At 55.5% G+C, this 22,230-nt stretch overlaps 1 protein-coding gene across 1 annotated transcript in view; it reads left to right on the top strand.

Moving 5' to 3' along the window:
* Positions 1-2,517: 2,517 nt before the first annotated feature.
* Positions 2,518-22,230, top strand: part of STX1A (syntaxin 1A) — a 75,664-nt gene continuing 55,951 nt past the window's right edge. The window contains exons 1-3 of the mRNA XM_032129506.1: positions 2,518-2,586; positions 17,222-17,299; positions 18,448-18,547. Coding sequence (XP_031985397.1) covers positions 2,533-2,586; positions 17,222-17,299; positions 18,448-18,547 — 232 coding nt within the window. The 5' untranslated portion in view covers positions 2,518-2,532. The remainder of the gene's footprint in view (positions 2,587-17,221; positions 17,300-18,447; positions 18,548-22,230) is intronic.

Below are 22,230 nucleotides of genomic sequence, written 5' to 3'. Positions count from 1 at the left end.
ACCCAGAGGAAGGGACACCCTGTCCCGGTAGAGCCTCAGCCCAGGGCCCTGATGTGAAGGCACCGTTGGAGAAAGAGGGGCTATAGCTGTCTGGAAGAAGGAAACGCGTTTGGGATGTGGAGGACTGCACAGAGTTTATTATGGGATATTTTAGAGAGGAAACAAAGGTGGGAAAGTGATGGATACAGGTAATTTGGGGAAGAACACGCCTGGCATAATGTGGGAACGTTGGGGCGGCCCTGGTGTAACCCAGCGGTGCTCTCCCAGGGGGATGAGCACTCCGGGATGAGCGAGAGGGGAGCCCGAACCCCGCCCCGCTCTTGCCCCGCCCCGCGGCTACCGGGGCTACCGGGGCTACCGGGGAGCGACTCCGCAGGTTCCGGCTGGAGCCGCCAGGGGGCGCCGCACCCCAGAGCCGCGCCCGGAGCCGCGGCCCGGTTCTGCCTTCGGGGGGCGAGCGGGGCGAGCGGGGCGAGCGGGGCGAGCGGGGCAGTGCGGGGCGAGCGGGGCAGAGCGGGGCGAGCGGGGTGTGCGGGGCGTGCGGGGTGTGCGGGGCGAGCGGGGCGAGCGGGGCGAGCGGGGCTGAGCGGGGCAGTGCGGGGCGAGCGGGGTGTGCGGGGTGAGCGGGGCGAGCGGGGCGAGCGGGGCAGTGCGGGGCAGTGCGGGGCGAGCGCGGTGAGCAGGGCAGTGCGGGGTGAGCGGGGTGAGCGGGGCAGTGCGGGGCAGTGCGGGGTGAGCGGGGTGAGCGGGGTGAGCGGGGCAGTGCGGGGTGAGCGGGGTGAGCGGGGCGAGCGGGGCAGTGCGGGGCAGTGCGGGGCGAGCGCGGTGAGCGGGGCAGCGCGGGGTGAGCGGGGTGAGCGGGGTGAGCAGGGCAGTGCGGGGCGAGCGGGGCAGTGCGGGGTGTGCGGGGTGAGCGGGGCAGTGCGGGGTGAGCGGGGTGAGCGGGGTGAGCGGGGCAGCGCGGGGCGAGCGGGGCAGTGCGGGGCGAGCGGGGTGAGCGGGGCAGTGCGGGGCGAGCGGGGTGAGCGGGGTGTGCGGGGTGAGCGGGGTGAGCGGGGCAGTGCGGGGCGAGCGGGGTGTGCGGGGTGAGCGGGGTGAGCGGGGCAGTGCGGGGCAGTGCGGGGTGAGCGGGGCAGTGCGGGGCAGTGCGGGGCAGTGCGGGGCAGTGCGGGGTGAGCGGGGCTGTGCGGGGTGAGCGGGGTAAGCGAGGAAGTGCGGAGCGAGTGGGGCAGTGCGAGGTTAGCAGAGCTGTGTGAGGCAAGCGGGGCTGTGCGGGACAGTGCAGGACAGTGTGGGACAGTGCGGGGTGTGTGGGGTAGAGTGGAGCTGTGCGGGGCGAGCAGGGCCGTGCGTGGTGTGTGGGACAGTGCGCAGTGAGTGGGGCTGTGAGGGGTGAGCGGGGCCATGCGCGGTGAGTGGGGTGGTGTGTGTGATGTGCGGGCCAGTGAGGCGTGAGTGGGGCTGTACACAGGGTGAGCTGCGTTGGTTTTGGCCGTAACACCCGCGGGGGAGACCCCTATAGCCTTTGCACCAGGTATACCCCAGTACCGGGCGCCCCAAGGATGCTGGACACGTGCCGGACTGCAGGAACTGCGAGCCGTGGCCCTGTGGTTGGATCCAAAGGCCCCAGGACCTGCAGAGGAACCTGCGGGCTCCGTCTGTGGGAGATCCCGCTCCTCTCTATCCGTGGGAGCGGGGAGGCAGAGGGGTGTCTCCCCGACACTGCCAGTTTCCCCAAAAGCGGCAAACTGGCAGCTCTGCCTGAGCCGTGCTGGCACTTCTCTGCTCCCTGTGAGCCTGGTTTTGGATCCTCAGGGTGGATCCCCCAACATCCCCTGCTTGTCCTCACGCTAGGGGGGCAGAGCCAGCCTGTCTTGTTGGTGCCCCCAAACCTTGCTGTCTGCTGGACCCCCAGCACCACTGCCACCGCCCCAGGGACACCCAGGGGCGACCCTGCTCTTGGGGCTGCCCTGCTGTGCATGCCTCCACACCCTTAAGAGCACCCTGATGTGATGTCCCACAGGTATGCCCTCCCCAGGTGTGATCCGTCCCGATGTTATTCCCAGATGTGACGTCCTCCTGTGACCTCCCCAAGAGTGACCCCCCTCCAATGTGATGCCCCCAAGTGTGAGGTCCCCTGGGTGTAACCCGCAGCTGTGACCTTCTCGCGTGGACCTCTCCCAGTGAGACCCCTTTCCCAAGATGCGACGCCCCCACGTGTGAGGTCCCCTGGGTGTGACCCGCAGCTGTGACACCTCATTTGCGCCCCGGCGTGACCTTCCCCCGTGACATCCCCTTGTAGCTGTGACCTTCCTAGCTGTGCGCCCCCCTCCCCCGGTCGCATCCCCGCGATGTGGGACCCCACGTGCCGCCTCCCCGCAGTGTGACTCCGAGCTCTGAGCGTCCCCCAGCCAGTTCCCCCCATCATGGTAGGGTCCCCCCGGTGTCCCCCCGCCCATCTCCGCACCTCTCGGCGCATGCTCCGCGCCCGCCCCTCCCCGCGCTCTGGCCGTTCTCAGCGGCAGCGGCAGGATGAAGGACCGGACCGGGGAGCTGCGTGCTGTGAGTGCGGGGCGCAGCCGGGAGGTGCGGGGAATACGGGGGATGCGGGCAGCCCTCTGCTCCCGCCGGGAACAGCCCGAAGCCGTCTTGGCCCCCCGTCCCCGGGCTGGGGCCGCCCTGCCCCGAGCGGCGGCGGCGGCGGCGGCGAGGGGGGCTGGGCGGGAGCTGGGAGCAGGGGATGAGCCCCCCGGACATCGCCGGGGTGTCGAGGTGGGAGAGGGGTTCCCCGGGCTGCGCCTTCCGCGCCGCCGCGAACCGCTCCGGTTCTCCCGGCGCCGGGCGCCGGAGCAGCGATCTGCGCGGTGCCGGCGGGCCGCAGCGGCCGAGCAGCATCACCTCTGCGAAGGCCGGATACAGACGGGTATTTGTACCGGGGCGGGCGGGGGCTGCCCGCGGGCCGCGGGGTCGTGCCGCGCCCGCCCCGAGCCGCTCCCGTTTTGCGTGTTCATCCTCCGGCGCAGCCGCTGCGGCGGGGCCGAGGAGCGCCTGCGGCCACTGCATCGTGGGAGACCCGGCAGGTGCCCCGGTGCCGTTACCGGGGCTGTCCGGGAGGCGTCGGGCTTCGTGTGCGGCCGCTCCTTCGTCCCGCGGAGGCCCCGAGTCCTCCGCGGTCCCGGAGCGCGGGCGGTGGGAGGTGGCGGCGGCTGCGTGCATGGAGCATCGGTGGAGGAGCCTCCGGTGCCCCCCGCTTCCCGTGTCACGGCCCCCTCTTGCACCCTCGGGGCCGCGGGGATGCTGCTGCCCACGCATGGGGCCGAGCTCTGCGGACAGCGGCAGTGACCGAAGGGGCAGAGCCCGAAATCCCGGAGTGCTGCTCCAGCCCCCGCCCCGTGCCACCCCTGGTCCTCCCTGTAGTGCTTTTTCGTTCTGGGTTTTTTTGGTTTCGGTTTTTTGTGGTTTTTTTTTTTTTTGTTGTTGTTTTTGTTGTTGTGGTTGTTGTTGTTTTATTGTTGGGGTTTTTTTGTGGATTTTTTTTTTCTTAATTACTACACAGTTGGGGCTGCAGAGCTGCCTGGGATTGCGAGGGGGGTCTGTCCCGTGGGGAGGACCCCTGGCAGTGGGGACGAGTGTGGATGTCAAGTCTGGTCTGGCATCAGAGCTCCCACCAGGATCACTTGGCTGGGAATTTGGTTTGGTCTGGAAAACACCAGGAGGATGGAGCTGGGGTGACGCCAGCAAGGGGATGAGGGAGTGGCATTTGGGGTGACTGGGCAGCTCTGAATGCCCAGGGGTGACTGTTTGATGCCCGGGGTGGCTGTGGATCCTGGGGGAGGAAGAAGCTCCCCCAAGAGCCGCCTCCCCACTCTGCCTGGAAAGCACCCAAACATGGAGCTCTGTCTCCACCACCAGCACAGGCTGTGAAATGGGATTGAAAAATAGGCTTTTTAATAATAATAGTAAAAAGGAGCCTCGTGAATGTCCTCTTGGCAGCCGGCACTGGCTGAGAAGTGATGCCATGGAGTATTTTAAAATTTCTCTCTTCCTTTAAATACGCCTTAAGAAAAATAAAATGTGTTTTCGCCTCACTGCTGCTGCTGCTTCTTATTCATCAGCCTCATGCTGAGGGTGCAGCATTCTTCCCAGGGACTCCTGGGGATGAAGGAATGCTTTTGAGCATCTAGACGCCCTGAATCTGAGTGGGTGCCCCCTGTCAGGACTGCAGTGAGTGAGGTATCGTGGATTTACACCACAGAGGGACACAGGTAGGAGGGAGATGCTGCAGTGGACACGAAGTCAGGAGCGTTTGAACTTATTTCCTCTCTGCTGCCTCATTAATAGCCTGGGTTGGTTCTTCCCATCTTAATACGGTGTCTAAATTCTGCCAGGGATGATAAAAAAGAAGGATTAATTAAAAAAGAGCTGGCATTGTTGGAACAGAGGAGGGGGATGCAGGGCGGTCACTGCTCTACAGAACAAGAGCTCCATGTCTTAATAGGATTTTTTAAATGGTACTTGAAATTCAAAATGCTAATCCCAGCTCTTTTCTGAATCTCGGTTCTGGTTGGGATCAGGCATGCTGGAGCTTATTCAGTGCCCTTGTGGGAGTAGTGCCCCCAGGCCTGCTCTGAACCAGGGACAGGAAATTTAACTTACAGGTGAAACATGTCCTCTTGTGGAGGAGAGCAGCTGAGGATGGGCAGTGCAGGATGCCTTGGATGAGGCTGGGCAGAGCTTTGTTTACAGCTGCTTCTGTGCAGGTGCCACAGCTGTGGCTATGGGTGATCTTTCCTGCCCATCTGGAGTGAGTTTGGAGCTGATCCCATTCCCCAACACCCCCAAAAGCAACCCTGATGAGATGGTGTGTACATGCAGGATTGTGAGAGTCCTATGGTGCTCCATCCTGCCATAGAGCTGACAGCTCAGTTTCAGCGAGACATTGGGATTTCCGGGATGCGACACAGGTCCCAATGGTAAAATAATTATGTATGGTGTTTTGAGAGTGGGAGGAAGTGAGAGAGATGTGCCAGTGTTATAGGATCACAGAGTGGTTTAGGTTGAGAGGAACCATCCAGTTTCAACCCCTCAGCCACTGGCAGGGACATTTTTTGGGGGGCGCTTTCCTTCTGTGCCTGTTGCTCATCTCCAGCAGCTGGTTTTGGGTGCGTTTCTCCAGGGATGTTTGTGCATTTGTGCCGTGCCACTGCTCTCCCCAGCTGGCTGAATCCCCACTCCTGCCAGCCAAGTCCCTGCTCCCAGTGCTGCCTCCTGCCAGTGGGAGTTATGGGAGATGGGTGTTAAAAATAAAAGGGCCAGGTGGGCTCCAGGTCCGGCTCTGTGGATCCACCTGCTCACCTCCTGTGGCACTGTAATCTGCAGCAGTGCCCCAGGACTCACAGCCAGGCCTCACTCCATGCCTTCCTTTTAATTCCATACTGTTTCTACTGAGGCTTTCTCTCCTGGGGGTGCAAATGTGAAGTCAACCGCAGTTGCTGTTTGCAGAGGTCAGGTCTTGTGCGTCTCCATCTTTTCCAGAACCCCCCAGCTGCAGAAGTCCCTATGGACCTTGGAGGTGAATGTATTTACTTGTTTCGATGCCATCTTCCTTTCCTTTGTTAACCCTCTTCGTTGCCCTAAGTGCTTTCGAGCTCTTCTGTTCAACCAAAAGGGTCATGTAAATAATTCAGCTGTCCTCTGTCCCTCCCAGTCGGGAGTGGGGCTGTCACGTGGCGGGTGACAGCTGGTGGCTGTGGCACGTCCGCAGCCTGCGCAGCTGCCTGCTCTGGCTGGGCTTGGCGGGTCTTAGCATTATTGAAATGCTTATTTTTTGGGGATAGGGAGGAGCAGAGCTGCCATGGCAGGTGAAACACCGTGGCTGCCCTCAGAGCATTCCTGGTCCCACAAGCACTGGGGCAGGGAAGCTGCTTCGTCTGCTCCCTTGGGGTCCTGGAACGGGAGGGGTGAGATGCCGATGAATCCTCCTGGGGTCTGCTGGGCTGGGCAGCTGGGCATGGAAGAAGGTGACAGGAATGATGTAGATGAGCCCCACATGATCCTGTGTGAGATGTTGTGCTCCCCAGCAGTTGAGAGGTCCTAGGTGTCCCTGTGCTACAGGGATGCTGTGGGTGCACCCTGTGGTAGGACAAGCCCAAAACTGGGAAAATCCTTTGCTATGCTTTAAACATGGCAGCAGGCAAAGCCCAGACTCTAGGTCAGCTCTGGGTGGTATGTCATGTCCCCAACCTGGGAGGTGCCTGGTGGGGTGATGGACAGGATTTGGGGGACAGACAGACCTCAGAGGGGACACTGAGCCCCAGGGTCCTTTGTTGTGTGTTGGGGACCTTCAGGTCTGATGCATGGGGGTTTGGTGGTCTCACTGAAGTCAACTTGAATACGGGAATACTCTTGACCCACTGAGACCTGTTGTCAATCCGTGGGCACCAGAGAGTGATGAGAGTGATAATAAGTGCAGCCAGATACATCAGCTGTGTGCTGCATGTCTGAGAAGGCTGGAGCCAAAAGGGTTCAATCTCATCCCTGTTGTTTTAATTGAAGCGTCTTTGTGCGTGAGCTGCTCGGAAGCTGTACAAATGTTTGTTTTGCCATGTATCTCCCCGTTAACAAGATTTCTCAGGAAATATGCAAAATAATCACTACAGGCAGAACATGTACTGTAAGGCTGATTAAGCTAAGTACTGTGATAAACTGCTTCTTCCAGAAAGTTATGTATATTAGCAAAAAAGAGGAGAGTGAGCCCAGGTGGAAGACCAGGAAGACAGAGTGTGTGGTATTGTCCTGGCTCCGGGTGACCTGAGCACACCTGCCTCATGGGACTGCTGGGTGTCCTTGCACCGTGGCGTCTGCAGGATGATCCTGGAGGAGATGCGTGGGGAGGGGAGGGCAAGCGGAGGACAGCATGGGAAACAGAGATGGAGCGATGCTGTGTCAGGAGCAGACCAGGCGCAGGGCCAAAGAGGCTGTTCTTGTTAGGAAAAATAGGAAACGAGGCAACTGTGGAAGCTCAAGGAGTACAAAGTTTTGCTGAGCTGGAGGAAGGGGAGAGGGCAGGGGTGATGTGTCACAGGCTATTTGCACTTCTGCACCTCTGCCTGTGCCCCTGCCTGCAGTGGCCAGAACCAGGGCTGGTGTTGGAAATGTGGGCACTGCTTTTGCCCCCCAAATCAGGGAGCAGACTTATGGCTGTGAGCAGGGGACAGGCTGTGGCATGTGGTGTGTCATGGGCTCACAGAGTGGTTTGGGTTGAAAAGGACCTTCAAAGACCATCTAGTTCCAACACCCCTACCATGGGCAGGAACACCTTCCACTAGACCAGATTGCTCTGAGCCCTCGCCAGCCTGGCCTTGAACACTTCCAGGGATGGGGCTGACACAGCAGACAGACTTCTGGGTGCTCAGATCCCACATGAGGGATGTTCTGAAACATCTTTCAGCCTTTTTCAGTGATACTCTGAGTATTTTCTGTAGCGATGCAGCTGCTCTCCCCTGGCTGGATGGTCTCTTCCTCCATCACCTTTTGCAGGAGTGATGGAAGTAGTGAGTGGAGCCCCAGACATCTGCTGGCCAAAAGCTGTTCTTGGGGACATCCAGAGGAGAATAGGAAGTCCTTCTGCTCCAGCAGCCCTGGAGAGCTCCGGCTAAAGAAAAGTTTCCCCCCAGTCGCCAAGGAGCCTTCAAAGAGCCATGTCATCCAACCCTATTGCCATGGGTTGGGACGTCTTCCTATAGACCAGCTCCTGACTGGTTGTAGAATTCCAAATCTCCTGCCCAAATTGTGTTCATTTGCTCCTAGCCCAGTATATTCCTTCTACAGGAGAAGGTTCCTCCCCTCTTCTGCGTCCTCCTCCTCAGGCATCCACCAGCACCTCAGGATACACCCGAGCACAGGGGACAGACCTGGCTGTGCCACGTCAAAATCTGCTGCAGGGTGGGACTGAACTTTCTGTTAACAGTGCAGTGTTCCAGATTCTAGTGAATACTTGCAGACCCAGGTTTCTTTTCATGGGAAATAACTAAAAATGAAATTTTCTGCTCACAGTCCTGTGAGCTTTCAGGGCCACTGTGGCCACTTCCATCCTGCTGTACTTCTGCTGATGTGTGCTGCAGGTTTGCCAGTATGAACTCTGCCTTTTTCTCTGCCATTGCTGGTCTTCCATCAGGTTCTGTCAGACTTTGGGTTTGTGTATGAAATGATTGTTTGCTTTGGTTTTCCAGAGGACCTTTGCCTCTTGGGAGGATCAGTGTCTCACCTGGATGGTGCTGAGGTTCTTTTACAGGGTCTAGACAAGAGCACCAAAGAAGTGCCATTGAGCTTCCATGACCATGTGAGCAACCTGGTTTGGTGGAAGGTGTCCCTGTGCCTGGCAGGGGGTTGGACTGGAGCGTCCTTGAAGGTCTGTTCCAAATCAATGCATTCCATGAGTGCCTGTTTGTAGGTGGGGTAATGGGATTTGAAGGATAACCATTTTATGGACTGTGTTGATCCCACAGCCATGGGAACTGTGGTACTGCCTGTGTCACCTTCTCTGCCTGAGGCTTTCCTTCTGTTTTCACTGACAATTTCCACAGTGTCACTAGTGGGCATCACCAGGGCTTGGTGACGTTGGCAAACACCAAAGCATGGTGATGATCCCAGCGGAGACCTCACTGAGTGCTGAGCCTGGTGAATACATAATGGAGTGGAGATAAGAGATGAGTGCTGTGGCTGCAGGTCCTTCTGCTGCTCATGGGAAGCTGTGGTCTGCACAGGAGCTGTAACAACGATGATGCCACTTAGAGGATGTTAAGAAATTAATTTCAGATTATTTAAATCTGTTTTTAGCCAAGTTATTCTTTAGCCATGACTGTAAATTTGTAAAGTACTGGCTGTAAAGTACGGGTGCTTTTCCAATTGGTCATAGTGCTGTCCATGTTTCAGAGCTATAGGAAGTCAGTGAGTTTGGCTCATTGCCCTCTCCAGGACTGATGGCAACTCTGTCACCTCTGACGCTTGTTCTTCAGAGTTAAGGAGAATTTTACCTGTTTGCTTTTAAAACTGAGCTTAAGAGTGACTATGGCTCTGATAAAAGGCTTGGACTTTGTGCCAAAGGCTGGAAATTATTTTGCAGCAACGCAAGCCAGCGCCTAAGGACAAAACTCTTGGAAATCATGCTCTCCCTTGCACTGCTAGTGTTGGAAATTGGAAATACCACCTGACTCATGCAGGTGTTGCTGAATGCTGAAGTCATCTGTGCCTTGGACTTCTATTCATTAAAAAAAGTTTTTAATGAGAAGGTATGGGCTGTTTTTGGTGAATATTAGAATTGTAGAATCGCTTAGGTTAGGAAACCCCTCTAAGATCCAGCTGTTTCCCCAGTACTGCCAAGGGCAGCACTAACCCCAAGTGCCACAACTACACATCTGTTAAATCCGTATAGGGATGGTGACTCCACCACTGCCCTGCACAGCCTGTGCCCTGGCAACTGGGCTGGACAACCCTTTCCATGAAGAAATTTTCCCCAATATCCAGCCTAAACTTGCCCTGGCACAATTTAAGGCCATTTCCTCTTGTCCTGTCCATTGTTGCCTGGGAGCTAAGCCTGACCCTCACCCGCCTCCACCCTCCTGTCAGGGAGTTGTAGAGAGGGAGGTCCCCTCTAAGCCTCCTTTTCTCCAGGCTGAGCCCCCCCAGCTCCCTCAGCTGCTCCTGGTGCTCCAGACCCTTCCCCAGCTCCATTCCTTTCCTTGGACATGCTGCAGCATCTCAATGACCTTCTTGTTATGAGGGGCCCAAAACTGACCCCATGATTTGTGGTGCCTCAGTAGTGTCCAGCACAGGGGGACAGTCACTGCCCTGGTCCTGCTGGACACATTATTTCTGATACAAGCCAGGTACCGTTGGCCTCTTGCCCACCTGGGCTTATGTTCAGCCACTGCTGGCCAGCACCCCAAGGCCTTTCCCAGCTTTTCAGTGACTCTGCCCCCAGCCTGGAGAATTCCATGGGGTTGTTGTTGCGCAAATACAGGACCTGACACTTGGCCTTGTTGAATGTCACAGAATTGGCCTTGGCCCACTGATTCAGCCTGTCCAGATCCTTATGCTGATCCCTCCTGCCCTCCAGCAGGTCAGCATCTCACCCAGAGTGGTATCTTCTGCTGAGGGTGCTCTCGATCCCCTTGTCCACATCATTGATAAAGCTATTAGACAGGAGTGGCCCCAACATTGATGCCTGGAGAACACCACTGGTGACAGGCAGCCAGCTGGATTTAATACTGGAATAGGACACAGCTGAGTTTGGGGCCTGTGTGCCATGGAATGGCCAATTTATCGTGGTGCACAGCTGTACTATATGGTCTGCAAAAAGAGCTGAGGCTGAGACCACAGATAGTTTAAATCATGGTCTTGGGGGTTCAGCTCTTCAGGGCTGTCTCCTGGGAGCATACCCTCTGGCTGTCCTTATCCTCAGCCTTGACACCACTTCCCTGGAAACCTTGAGGAGTAGGACTTCAGCCCTGCTTGAAGGGCTGGTTTTGGCTGCTGCAGATGCCTAAAGCAAACCCTGAAGTATGGGGAGGTCAGGGCAGCCCCACAGTGGGGGACTCGTTTGGTGGGTGGGAGACCCGGGGGTGCTCTGGACCTTGTCCAGGTGAGGCTGTGCTGAGCTGCCCTTGTACTGCCAAGCATCACAGAGCTAGGCTGGGATGTTTCCAGGGATCTGGGCATCTGTACACTTTCCTACGTGTCATTTAGGCTCTGTGAGATGGCTGAGATGTCAGTGCTTCTTGCTGCTGAGTTGTTCTGACCTTGTCCTTCCTTGCACATCTGCATGCCAGAATGAGCTGCAGTGGGAACTCTCGGTGTCAGCAGCAGTGCCCTGGGCTTGGGGGTTTGGACATGGGGAACGAGGTGACTGCTGTTGGGTGTTGGACCCCCGTGTGCCACTCCATGTGGGGACACGATCCTGGACATGACCCACAGCTGCTCAGAGGCATCCCCAGGAGCAGCCCGTGCATCCCACCGTGTTCTGGTCTCAGTACAGAAAGGGCATCATTTTACAAAGCAAGTCAAGCCCAGATGGCTGGAATCTCTTTGGCTGGGCAGAGCAGCATGGAGGTGTTTGTAAATAAAAACAAACAGATGCAGCCTGGGAGTGAAGCCGGTGAGCAGCCTCCTGCATCTCAGGGATGAGGCCTTTCTTTGCTTAACTGAGTGGTCCCTAAAAGGGGGATGGCAGCTGGTGTGGCTTTTTCTTTCCCTTGTGCTTTTGGGAGGCTTGCCTTGTCTCTGGCAGGGTGGGAGGCAGTGTGGCCTGAGCCCATAGTCCTGTGGGGTGCTGGAGGCAGGCAACGGCTCACTGCCTGCTCAGGCAGAGATGTTTCCCAGGAAAATGTGCCAGCAGGGATTGGTAGAGGGAGGTGCCTGAGTTCAGATGTGCCCAGCAGTGGCTGAGCCTGTTGTTCCTCTGCCCTGCCTCTGCTGCCTGCACCAGCTCCCTGGATGCATCTGGACATGGTCAAATCCATCTGCAGCACTGACAGGAGAGGACAGGAACTCGAGTCTGCATGTGGCCACTGCTGAGGTGACAGAGACCTGGTTATGCCCTGCACAGCCCACCCTGCCATCTTTGCTGTTTGGAGGAGAGCAGGCATCAAGTCTTTTCAGGTGTTCTGTGCTCCTTTGCCTCTTTCAGAAAGTGCTTGGAGAGGTAATGGGGTGGATTGGAACCATGGGGATGTAATTTGCTCAATAATGAATTTATTAGCATGTGCTGATTGCAAAAGCCACAGAGCCAGGATGTTTCGGGGCTCTGGATGTCTTCCCATCCACTACTCCTCTTTGTCAGGGGTGGTATCACAGTTCGTCTCTGCCTCCACTTGGGATTTTGACCCTTGTGGAGGGCACTTTGAACCCTGTGAGGTTCTGAAAGCTGCTCGAGGAGCTCTGACTGACCTGCCCTCCCCATCTAGCTCCTGCTGCTCAGTGGCACTGAAGAGGCAGTGGCTCCCAGAGCCATCCCAGCTGCTGGTGTGGTGCCCACACAGTGCCACTGCTTGGCCTCTGGCAGTCTGGAGAAATAAATACCTTGCAAAAGAAGGGTTATCCTCACCTGCCCTGTGTGGGGGAAAAAAACCTGGAAGCCCTGGGTCTCTGGTGCTGCCTGACAGTGCCTGAGGCAGAAGTGGAGGGGCACTGGGAGGAGGGTGTGCCCAACATGGGGAGTTCCCAAGCTGGGGAATTGTTTGCTGCTTGTGCTGAGCAGCACTTGCTGGTAGGTTTGACTGAGACAGGAGCTTTCCATGTGACTTTGGAAACCTGGGATGCTCACAGCTGGATTGTGTGAAGCCAAAACACTGTTGGCTGTGTGATGCTTTTTGTTTCCTTTGGAAAGTTTTGGTCTCGTACCTACTTTTGTACTAGAATTAATCATGGGGAGACACCTCAAGCTTGGGGTAGAGCAGTGAGGGCCAGAGTGGAGGGAGATGGTAGGAGCAGCTGATCCATCAGTGCCCTGCATCCTGTGAGCTGTTCTCCCAGTGGCATCTCCTCCGGTTCCAGTCCAAGTCACCCATTAGTGGACGTAGCTGCTGCTTCCTGGCTCAGGGGCTCGGGGTGGTGGGGTGGGACGATCTGCCTGACACCGGGGGTCAGAGGCAGTGTGGCACCGAGGGTGTTTCCAGTGACGTGTGTTGGACAGATGGTGCCCTTCTCCAGCCCGGAGTGACAAGTGACATGTGCCCTCCTGACCAGCAGGCTCCATCTGTGTAATTTCCTCTTCACAGGGCTTCTGGCTGGGCTCTGTGCTGCTCCTCCTCTCCAGCGCCTGCCCTAAATAACATCTCTCTGCCTGTCCATCAGCCTCTGTGCTCCCAGGAGTGGGCTACCCATAACCAGGAGTGCCTCCGACAAGGCTGTGTGTAGCTTTGGCAGAAACCCTTCCATGGGTGGTGGATCCCCTTTCTTCAGGATTTCTGGGTATGGTAGGGTCCAGTTGGCAGCAGGGATAGGACTAGGCAGGAATGTGGTATCCTTTGGGCAATGAGCCAGGCCTGTTTTGGATGTGGAAGGGACAAGGAGAGAGGAGCATCTTGGCAGGTACCCTGCTCTCCTGCTGCTCTTCCTCTGCTGCCAGTCCCTGGCCTGCCTGGTTGCCGTACAAGCCTGCATTTAAAATTAACAGTGGGAATACTCTGCTCACAGGCTTCAAAAAGGGGCTCAGAATTATGGCAAATTGAGATCCTGCCAGAATGATGGCAAGAAAAGCTGGCTAGGGTTGTGAGGAAGGTGTGCTGAAGGTGCGTTTTTCTGTACAGGGCCACAGAGGCTGACTGGTGCTTCCCATCCAGTTCCGCCTCCCTGCCATGGGCAGGGACACCTTCCACTGAGTCCAGGTTGCTCCAAGCCCCGTCCAACCTGGCCTTGGACACTTCCAGGGTTGGAGCAGCCACTGCTTCTCTGGGCAACCTGTGCCAGGGCCTCACCACCCTCATGGACTGACATTTCTTCCCTATGTCCAACCTGACTCCACCCTCCTCAGTTCAACACCATTGTCCTGTGCTGGGACCCCAGAGGTGGAGGCAGCTCCAGGGTGTCTCAGGAGAGCAGAGCAGAGAGGGAGCATCCCCTCCCTCCCCTGCTGCCCACACTGCTGGGGATGAGCCCAGCAGACACTTGGCTTTCTGTGCTGCCAGTGCTCATGGCCGGGTCATGTCCCATTTGTCACCCACCAGAATCCCCTGATCCATCCCCACAGGGTACTCTCAGCCCCCTTTCCTTTGACTCCTTCCTGTACATGACAATCCTGTTGGGTGCATGGTGAGGTGGCAGGAGCTGAAGGCAGGACATATGTCCCTCCATCTGTGGGGGCTGGTGTGGATGTCCTTGTCCCTGACTTGGGGAGGCTTAGCAGGGTGGGGGGAAGAAAGATCCCCTGACCTGACGACGTGTCCAGGGCGGTGTTTGCGTTATCAAGTGCGTCTTCCATCACTCACAGTGTGTGTCCCCGGGATCTTGGCATTATCCAAGATCCTGGGGGGTGTAGCTGGGGGTCTGTTTTAATTGCCCATCCAATGGGCTCTCGGTACCACCCACTGAAGTGTGTGATGCTTAAAAGCTGTTGATGCTTCAAATCAAGCACAAGCCAAGCAGGCATTCATGATATGTGAAATGGAATGTGAACATGGATGGTAGTTGTATTTCTGTATATCTGTATTCCTAGCTTTAGGATATGGTTCTTTGTGACCTCCTTGATGGTGAGCCTGCCCATGTGCTGTGGGTGCTGGGGGAGTGCTTGGGATGCTCTGGGAGCAACGGAGCATTTGTGGGCATTGCTCTGGAACCAGTTGTTGACCCCAAGTGGACCTGAGCTTACAGCCAGGCTTGCTGCTGGCTGAAGGAATGCCGCCGGGGTTGGGACTGGAGGGTGACAGCTGTCACTGTGCTCAGACGGTTTTGCTCCAAGGCTGGAGCAGTGATGACAGGGGGAGGGACTGGGCTGTCTGGTGGCACTGGTGTACAGGAAGGATTTAAAAGAGCCTGCGACCAAATCCTGCCCTTGACTCCAGGGAGATGTGGGAAGTGTTGTATGCGGTCGTGTATCGAGCTCTGCCCAAAGCCTGAGCTGTGCTTTGGCTCTCGATGCCGGACTGCGATGGCTGCAGGGAATGGGAGAGGTAGTGTGGACCTGCTGTGAGCAAACTGCTGAATTTTGAAAGCAAAAAGCTTCAGAGAAGAAGCTGGTTCTGCCTGATGCAGAGGGCAGTGCCTGCTGCAGGAATTGTACAGCCCTGGCTTGTACCAGCACCTCTGTAGCCAGTGGGACCAGGGCAGTGACCATCCCCTGGGCTGGGCACTGCTGAGGCATTTCAAATCATGGGGTCAGTTTTGGGCCCCTTGAAAAGGAAGACGTTGAGGGGCTGAAGCATGTCCAGAGAAGGGAACAGAGCTGGGGAGCGGTCTGGAGCACCAGGAGCAGCTGAGGGGCCTGGGGGGGCTCAGCCTGGAGAAAAGGAGGCTTAGAGGGAACCTTCTTAACTCTCTACAGCTCCCTGACAGGAGGGTGGGGCCAGTTGAGGGTCACTCTCTTTTCCCAGGTTATCAAGTGACAGGAGAAGAGGAAATGGCCTCACATTGCTCCAGGGGAGGTTTAGTTTGGATATTAGGAAAAATGTCTTCACAGAAGGGGTTGTCAAACCCAGGAACAGGCCATGCAGGGCAGTGGTGGAGTCACCATAACTAGAGGGATTTAAATGTACCAACCCATTCCCAGGCTGGCAGCTTTGGTCATGCCCCAGCCTCACTGTGCCAGCAGCTCATGGCCTGAGTGGCTGTGGTGCTGCAAATGGGAACAATTTCAGATTTTAGGGCACAGTTTTCTGTGCCCACAGAGTGATGGGTAAGAGCAGCACCATGCCTGCTTTTCCTTGTCAGGTGAGATTTTCACCAGAATTGTGGCAGCTCTCTGATCACAAAGGCTCCGGATAGCCATGAATGGGATAACTGCGTGAGTGAGTTACCCAGGCAAAAAGTGCCACAAGTGGTGGGAAGGCTGAAAGCTGAGGTTTCCTCTGGATGATACCACCCAAATCAGTCACTGTAGGGTAGAAGGGGAATTTTAGGGGATAGGATAGATATTTCATCTGGCTTATTTCAGTGTAAGAGGGATCTCTCTGGAGATCTGGTAGTGGCTACCTCTCTGCAGAGTGCTGAGGGGCCATGGGGTGATGTGTCTGCAAAAAGTGCAATCATTATGAGATGAGCGGAGGCAGTCCTGCCTTATATCTCCATTCCACTGGCTTCTTCTCTCTTGTAAAGATGGAGTAAGAAGAAACTTTTCTACCCTGTTAATTTTCCATTTCCCTCCGTTGTGTAGCTGCTTTGGATAATAAATCTTTTAAATGTCTCCTTATGCGGAGGACTGTAATTTTTCCTTCCATCGAGAGCTTGCATCTCCTGCCTTTCTGGGACAGGAGGTGTTTTCATCTCTGGTGACAGTGACACACATGCTTCTGCAGACAAGGACAACCCCTCATTTGCCTGCTGTGACTTTACTAGTTCTGCTGTATTACCTGTTTGCTCCCACCTTTCCTGTACTCTGCAGCACTACTTTTATTTTCCCATCACAACATCCCTCATATTTCCCATTACAGCATCCCTTGCGCTTTCCCATGTGGCAGCATTCCTTGTTTTTACCACCATGGCATCCCTTATGTCTTCCTGACGTGGCATTCCTCGTGTTTTCCCATTGCAGCATCTCTCATTTCCCATTGCAGCTTCCCTCATGTTTCCCATTGCAGCTTCCCTCATGCTTTCCTGTGGCAGTATCCCTCATGTTTCCCATCACAGCATCCCTCGTGTTTTCCCATCATGGCATCACCCATGCTTTCTCCCATGGCAGCATTCCTTGTGTTTCCCATGGCAGCATCCCTCATGTTTTCCCATCACAGCATCCCTCATGCTTTCCCATGGCAGCATCTCTTGTGCTTTCCCATAGCAGCATTTGTAGTGTTTCTTGTGGCAGCATTCCTGATGTATCCCATAGCAGCATCCCTTATGTTTCCCATGGTGGCATACCTGCTGTTTTCCCATGGGAGCATCCCTGGTGTTTGCCATTGCAACATCACTCATGTTACCTATCACAGCATTCCTTGTATTCTCTCGTCTCAGCATCCCTTGTGTTTCCCATCACAGCATCTTTCATGCTTTCCTGTTACAGCATCCCTCGTGCTTTCCCATCACAGCATCCCTCATGTTTTTCCAGTCGCAGCATCCCTTGTATTTCCCATCGTGACATCCCTCATGCTTTCCCACTGCAGCATCCCTGGTGTTTCCCATGGTGGAATCTGTGGTGTTTCCCATTCCTGCTCCTTGCAGAGCTGGTGTGCTCACACAGGACTGAGGGCGCTCTTGAAGTTCCCACTCCATGGATGTGGGGTGTCCTTAGCTGTGTCCTATGCTCCCTGCAGAGGTCGTACCACGGGGCGCTGGCTGCCATGGTGTTTTGGCCATACCTTACTGCTCAATGTTTAGCTCTCTGCTCTCTCAGAGTCCTGGGAGCTTGGAGTGTCAGTGCCTGGGGTGTCCTTCACTTTGGCTAGTGTTTGCCCCAGCTCCTTTGAGCAAGTGAGCACAGGAGAAGGGGAAGATGCCCTTGAGAAGCTCCTGAAATAGAGCCGTGAACTCTGCAGCAAGCACTTGCTGATGCCTCTCTTCCTCTGTGTTGTTGCAGGCAAAGGACAGTGACGACGATGATGAAGTCACCGTCAGCGTGGACCGGGATCGCTTCATGGATGAGTTCTTTGAGCAGGTGAGAGGTTTGTTCCTCCCATGCAGCTTTGAAGCTGCTTCAGACCTTTCTGCTAGCACCAGGGCGGGTTGTGGATGGTCCAGGCTTCCCACTGCCACTGGGGAGCAGTGCTTGGGATGGGTCTGAGGGTCCTGCCCTGGCTGGTGCTGCTCAGTTGATGCTCAGGGTTATGCTGAGTGCTGAGCATCAGGAACCTGGCTTCCCTGCAGACCTGAGGCTGTGCTGCCCTATGGATGCTTTCCTGCTCCCCCTGCTCCTCCAGAACCCAGCGAGGCTGTTGCCCAGGTGATGGGAGCAGGGGAGCCTCACACACAGCTCTCAGGCCTTCCCCCAGAGCACCTCTGCAGAGCAGCAGTCTCTGCATGGGATTGATTTAATTTTGTGCCTCCTGTTCCCAAACAAGAGGTTGTCTTCTGGCATGTGGGTGGCTGTAAGATCTGCATGCGGATTTTTAGCACACCCTTAGCATGGCATGTGTGTGGGGGGTGTTAAAATGGATCTGTGCAGGCAATGGAGTGGGAACTGGGATAAATCTGATGTGCAAGTGGAGGAAGATGAGCAAAGGGGTGGTCTGAGCTGAAGGAGAAGACTGAATTAGAGGGTAAGCAGCCTGGCAGGCAGAGAGCACAGGAGAGGTTTCCCCTCTTGGCAATGCTGGTGTCTTCCTGTAGTACAGAAGTGCAGGGAAAATGCCAGAATGGATCTTTTGGAAAATGTGGCCTCCCTGGAATAGGGGGTGAGGATCAAACTGGGCATTTCTGGAGCTTTTTATGGAGCAAGGAGCCATGGGGGACTGAGCTGCTACCAGCCTGGTTTATGCAGCCTCAGCAGCGTTCTGCCAGAGGGGCAGTCTGGGAATAGATCTGATGCTGATTTATATAAATCCCAAAAGTTTCTCAGTGCATCACAAAGAATACAGGACATACAGTCTGTATTAAACTGCCGTGACTCAGAGCTGGCTGGTGGGATGAAGAGGGTCTGATTCCTCAGTGGTCATATAGTTTCCAGATGGTAAATATTTATCCAGGAGGATGTCTGATGTGGTTCAGACATGTCGTGGTTGCTTTGAAATAGGGTGTAATAATCCCTTCACTTTATAAAAGTCCAGGTCTGTCACAGACCACCTGTCTTGTTGTCTCACTCCACAGGTGGAAGAAATTCGAGGCTTCATTGATAAAATTTCGGAGAATGTGGAAGAAGTGAAAAGGAAGCACAGTGCCATTCTCGCTTCACCCAACCCTGATGAAAGTGAGTGAGCCATGAGCTCCGTGTGCCCTGTGGGCACATGGCTTCACTGATGGGGTGGCTGGAGCCAGGCACAATTCCCTATGTCTGCAGGTGGCCATGGCTGAATGGTGAGGGAGAGCTTGGACCTGCCTGGTGACTGGTGGCTTTGAGACCTGGAGAGGTGGTGAGAGTCCAGTGAGGCTGCCAGAAGGGAATTTCTGAAAGTACGGGGCAGTGTGGAGGCTGGGAAGAGCAAGCGGCTGTTTTTGTGGTGGTTGGCTGTTGTCTTGCCCTGGCTGCCTGGGAAAGTCCGTGGATAGGGCAGAACAGACCTAGTGTCACCTACTTGGCCCAGATATCTTACAGCTTCTCTTTGCGCCAGAGATGGGCACTTGGGACCTTTCATCTCTGTCCTGGGGACAATTTGTTGCTGGCTGGTCAAAGAGTCTATCCCTTGCAGACCTCTGTCTTCCTCAGTCTTGTCTTCCAGAGAAGAGGTTTGCTGCCAGGAGCTGGAGTTAGGGATTTGAGCACCCAAGAGATGGCAACATTTGGGTGCCTGGGGGATCTGGCAGAGTTAGAACTGCATACACGATGCTGTGGTCCCCTGTTCCCAGGTGGGAACAGTGCTCTCCCAGGGGAGCCAGAGGAGCTGGCTGTGGGGGCAGTGAGGTCAGCAGAGGCTTTCCAGCTTCAGTGTCTGCAAAACCCTTCCTTGCTGTGGAATGGGTGGGTCTGAGGGCTGAGCTGTGTAGGGAGAGCAGGGTTGAGCACTGCAGAGTGGGGCTGGACTCTGCCCAGGAGTCACTGGAACAGCTCTGCTGCCTCAAGCTCTGCCTTCAGTGTAGCAGTGAGCCCAGGTGGCTCTCCTTTGCCCACCTCCATCGTGGTGCTGGTATCACAGGGGTGTTGGGTGCTGGAGGTTTGACCCTGCAGGATGGCCACTGGCAGCCCTCATTTTGGCAAAGGTGTTGCTTCTATCGGCTGAGCCCTGCTCGTGCTCCCAGTGCTTAGAGGCTGGAAAACTGAGACCAGGTCTCTCTCTGGTCATCTTTCCTCCTTCCATCCACTTCTCATTTGCCCAGTGCAATTCCATGTCTGCTTGTGGAATTGTTCCTAGAGGTCCCAGGAGGGTGGCCCCACACCCACTGCCCTGTGTCCAGCCCTATGTCAAATCAGTAGATACTGTAATTACTTGAAAGGACTGGCCCTTCCTTAATTGTCTCAGACTCCCCTCTCCTGGCAGCTGCTCCTCAGCTAAAATTTCCTTGGCCAAGAATGGAAGTGAGGGATTTTCTCAAGGGAATTCACATGTCTCAGGCTGTTGCTCAATCATCCTCCAGGCTCTTGTGCTTTCACTGTAAGATGTTGCAGTGTTCCTGTTTGGGGGTGTTCAGAAAAGAGCTGTCACTGCTGTGCTCTTGGCTGCTGCAGTGGCACGGGGTCCACTTGGGGCTGCAAAGGGCACTCATGGCCTAAAAGCATAATAGTCTATTTAAAAGTCTGAGATCTGCAGTGAACAGGATGTGGTGACATTCCCATGACTTCCAGAAGCATCCAGGACATTGGAAGTGCTCCTGGTTTTGTTTTACAGTGTTACTTTGCCTTGTGTCTTGGTTTGAAAGACAGGCGTCTGCTAAGGAAGGCAGGAGTCCTCCTTGGAATGGCAGATGCAACCCCCCTTTCCTCTGAGTTATAATTTTGAAATCCAGGGGGCTTTTAGGCAAAGATGTGGGCAATAGGAATAACAGTTCTTTACTATTATATATCTCTATGTGTCTAACCAGTCGAACAAACAGCAATAACTCTGGCAGTAACAGCAAACACAAACCCAGTCCCAGCCTTCTCGGCTGTCGGGCCCTTTCCCCTCGGGTGCAGTTCCGCTCGCAGCCGGCAGGGGCGCTGGCGGCTCCCGGTGAGCAGGGCAGGTGCGATGGTTCCCCCGCGCCTGCAGGGGGCGCTCCGGAGCGAGCTCGGGGAGCACGCGGCACCGGTGCCCCGGGATCCCGGGAAGGGATGGAACAAAGGCCTCACAAACCCCTGGGCAGCCGATCCCGGTGTCCGGCCGGACCCTCGGGAACAGCAGGCTGGAACGGCAGGGACGAGCACAAATTCCAGGTGGCAGACGAGGTGTATCCCAACGGAGAACCCCCCGGAGGTCTGGGCAGGCAGGGCGAGCACGGCTACAACGCAGCGAAGGCTCGAAGCAGCGGCGGGGCAGGGCGGTCACAGCCCGGCCTCCAGCGGGGCAGGGAAGGCGGCCTTGGGATCCCGGGGCTTCTCCAGCAGAAGGAAAAGTGGCTGAAGAAAGCAGGCTGAGACCGACTGACTACACACCCAGGTGAAACAAAAAAAGTAGCCAGCTCTTTTGTTTTTCTTATGTACCCAGCCATTTGTTCCCCTAGCAACATGTATGGGGGAAATTCCTTTAACAGAAAAAAAAAAAAGAAAACATAAACCAGGAGAGCTCTTAAAACCCCAACACCTTGGTATTGTAGAGAATTCGGTTTGTCATACCAAGAATTTTTTGGACAGGAAGACCACACATTAATCTGAAATTAGTGATTTGTAGCGTTGTGGTGTGTCCAGGAGGTATGGTAGGGCTCAGAGGTGGATAGACTCAGAAGCACAGAGTGCTTTGGGTTGGAAGGGACCTTCAAAGATCATCCAGTTCCACCTCCCTGCCATAGGCAGGGACACCTTAAATCTAGAACAGTGGACCACTTGCTCCAAGCCCTGTCAGATCTGCCCTGGAACACTTCCAGGGATGGGGCAGCCACAACTTCTCTGGGCAACCTTTGCCAGTCCCTCACCACCCACACAGTCTGACATTTCTTCTCCATGTCCAATCTGACCCCACTGCCCCTTGTCCCAGCCCTTGGACCATTTTGGTGGCCACCTCTGGACCTGCTCTGCCAGGTCATTATCGTCTGTGCTGGCAGCCTCATCCCCACCCTCCTGTGTTCCTGAACCCACAGAGAATCTGCTCATTAATGCAAAGGCTATTTGTAACCCAGGGCTTTGAATTTATTGAGATTAATTTGGAAATCCATAAACAAGTTCCCATGAGGCACGGGAGGGGGATGGAGCCAAAGGACATTGAAATGTAGGTTGTGAGAGGCTAGTTTTGGGATGTGCTCACTTGGGTTTGCTGTTTAACATGGCAAGGAGTGACACCTGGGATGGCCATCAGGGCAAGATATTGCTCTCTGCAGGGATTTGGGATGCTGCTGGTCCCCTCTGGAACAGCACCTTGCTTATTTCTTAGTGATCTCTAAGTACTTTAGCATCATGTGGAACCTTCACTGCAAGATAATAGGAAATGTTCCTCCAGGAAACAAGAGAAGGTCACAGACTTCTCATCCTTGTCTGGAGGCACATGTGCTGTGCAGCTTGGTTTGGTGTGGGTGTTGCTTCTCTGTCAAAGATACAAGCTTATTAAACACCACCAGCATGTCCCTCCTGGAACTGGAGAACTTTGAAGTGGTGCTTTAGACTGGGGCAGAGCTGGGCTGGTAGTGTGGGAAACAGATTTGCAGTGATTGGCGTTGCTGTTGGAACACTGAGTGGAGGGAGGGATGGATGGAGAGATGTGTAGTGGCTGCTGGTGAATAGCTGCTTTCTCAGGGTCAGTAATAGAAGAGAGGGACTCCATGGGTACAGTCCCACTGGAATCTGCTTCTTAAATGGCTGTGCTTAGGCAA

This window comes from Corvus moneduloides, chromosome 20, assembly GCF_009650955.1.
Source record: "Corvus moneduloides isolate bCorMon1 chromosome 20, bCorMon1.pri, whole genome shotgun sequence".
Lineage (NCBI taxonomy): Eukaryota > Metazoa > Chordata > Aves > Passeriformes > Corvidae > Corvus > Corvus moneduloides.
The sequence above is the reverse complement of the archived record's forward strand: the minus strand, read 5'-3'. Positions and strand labels throughout refer to the sequence as shown.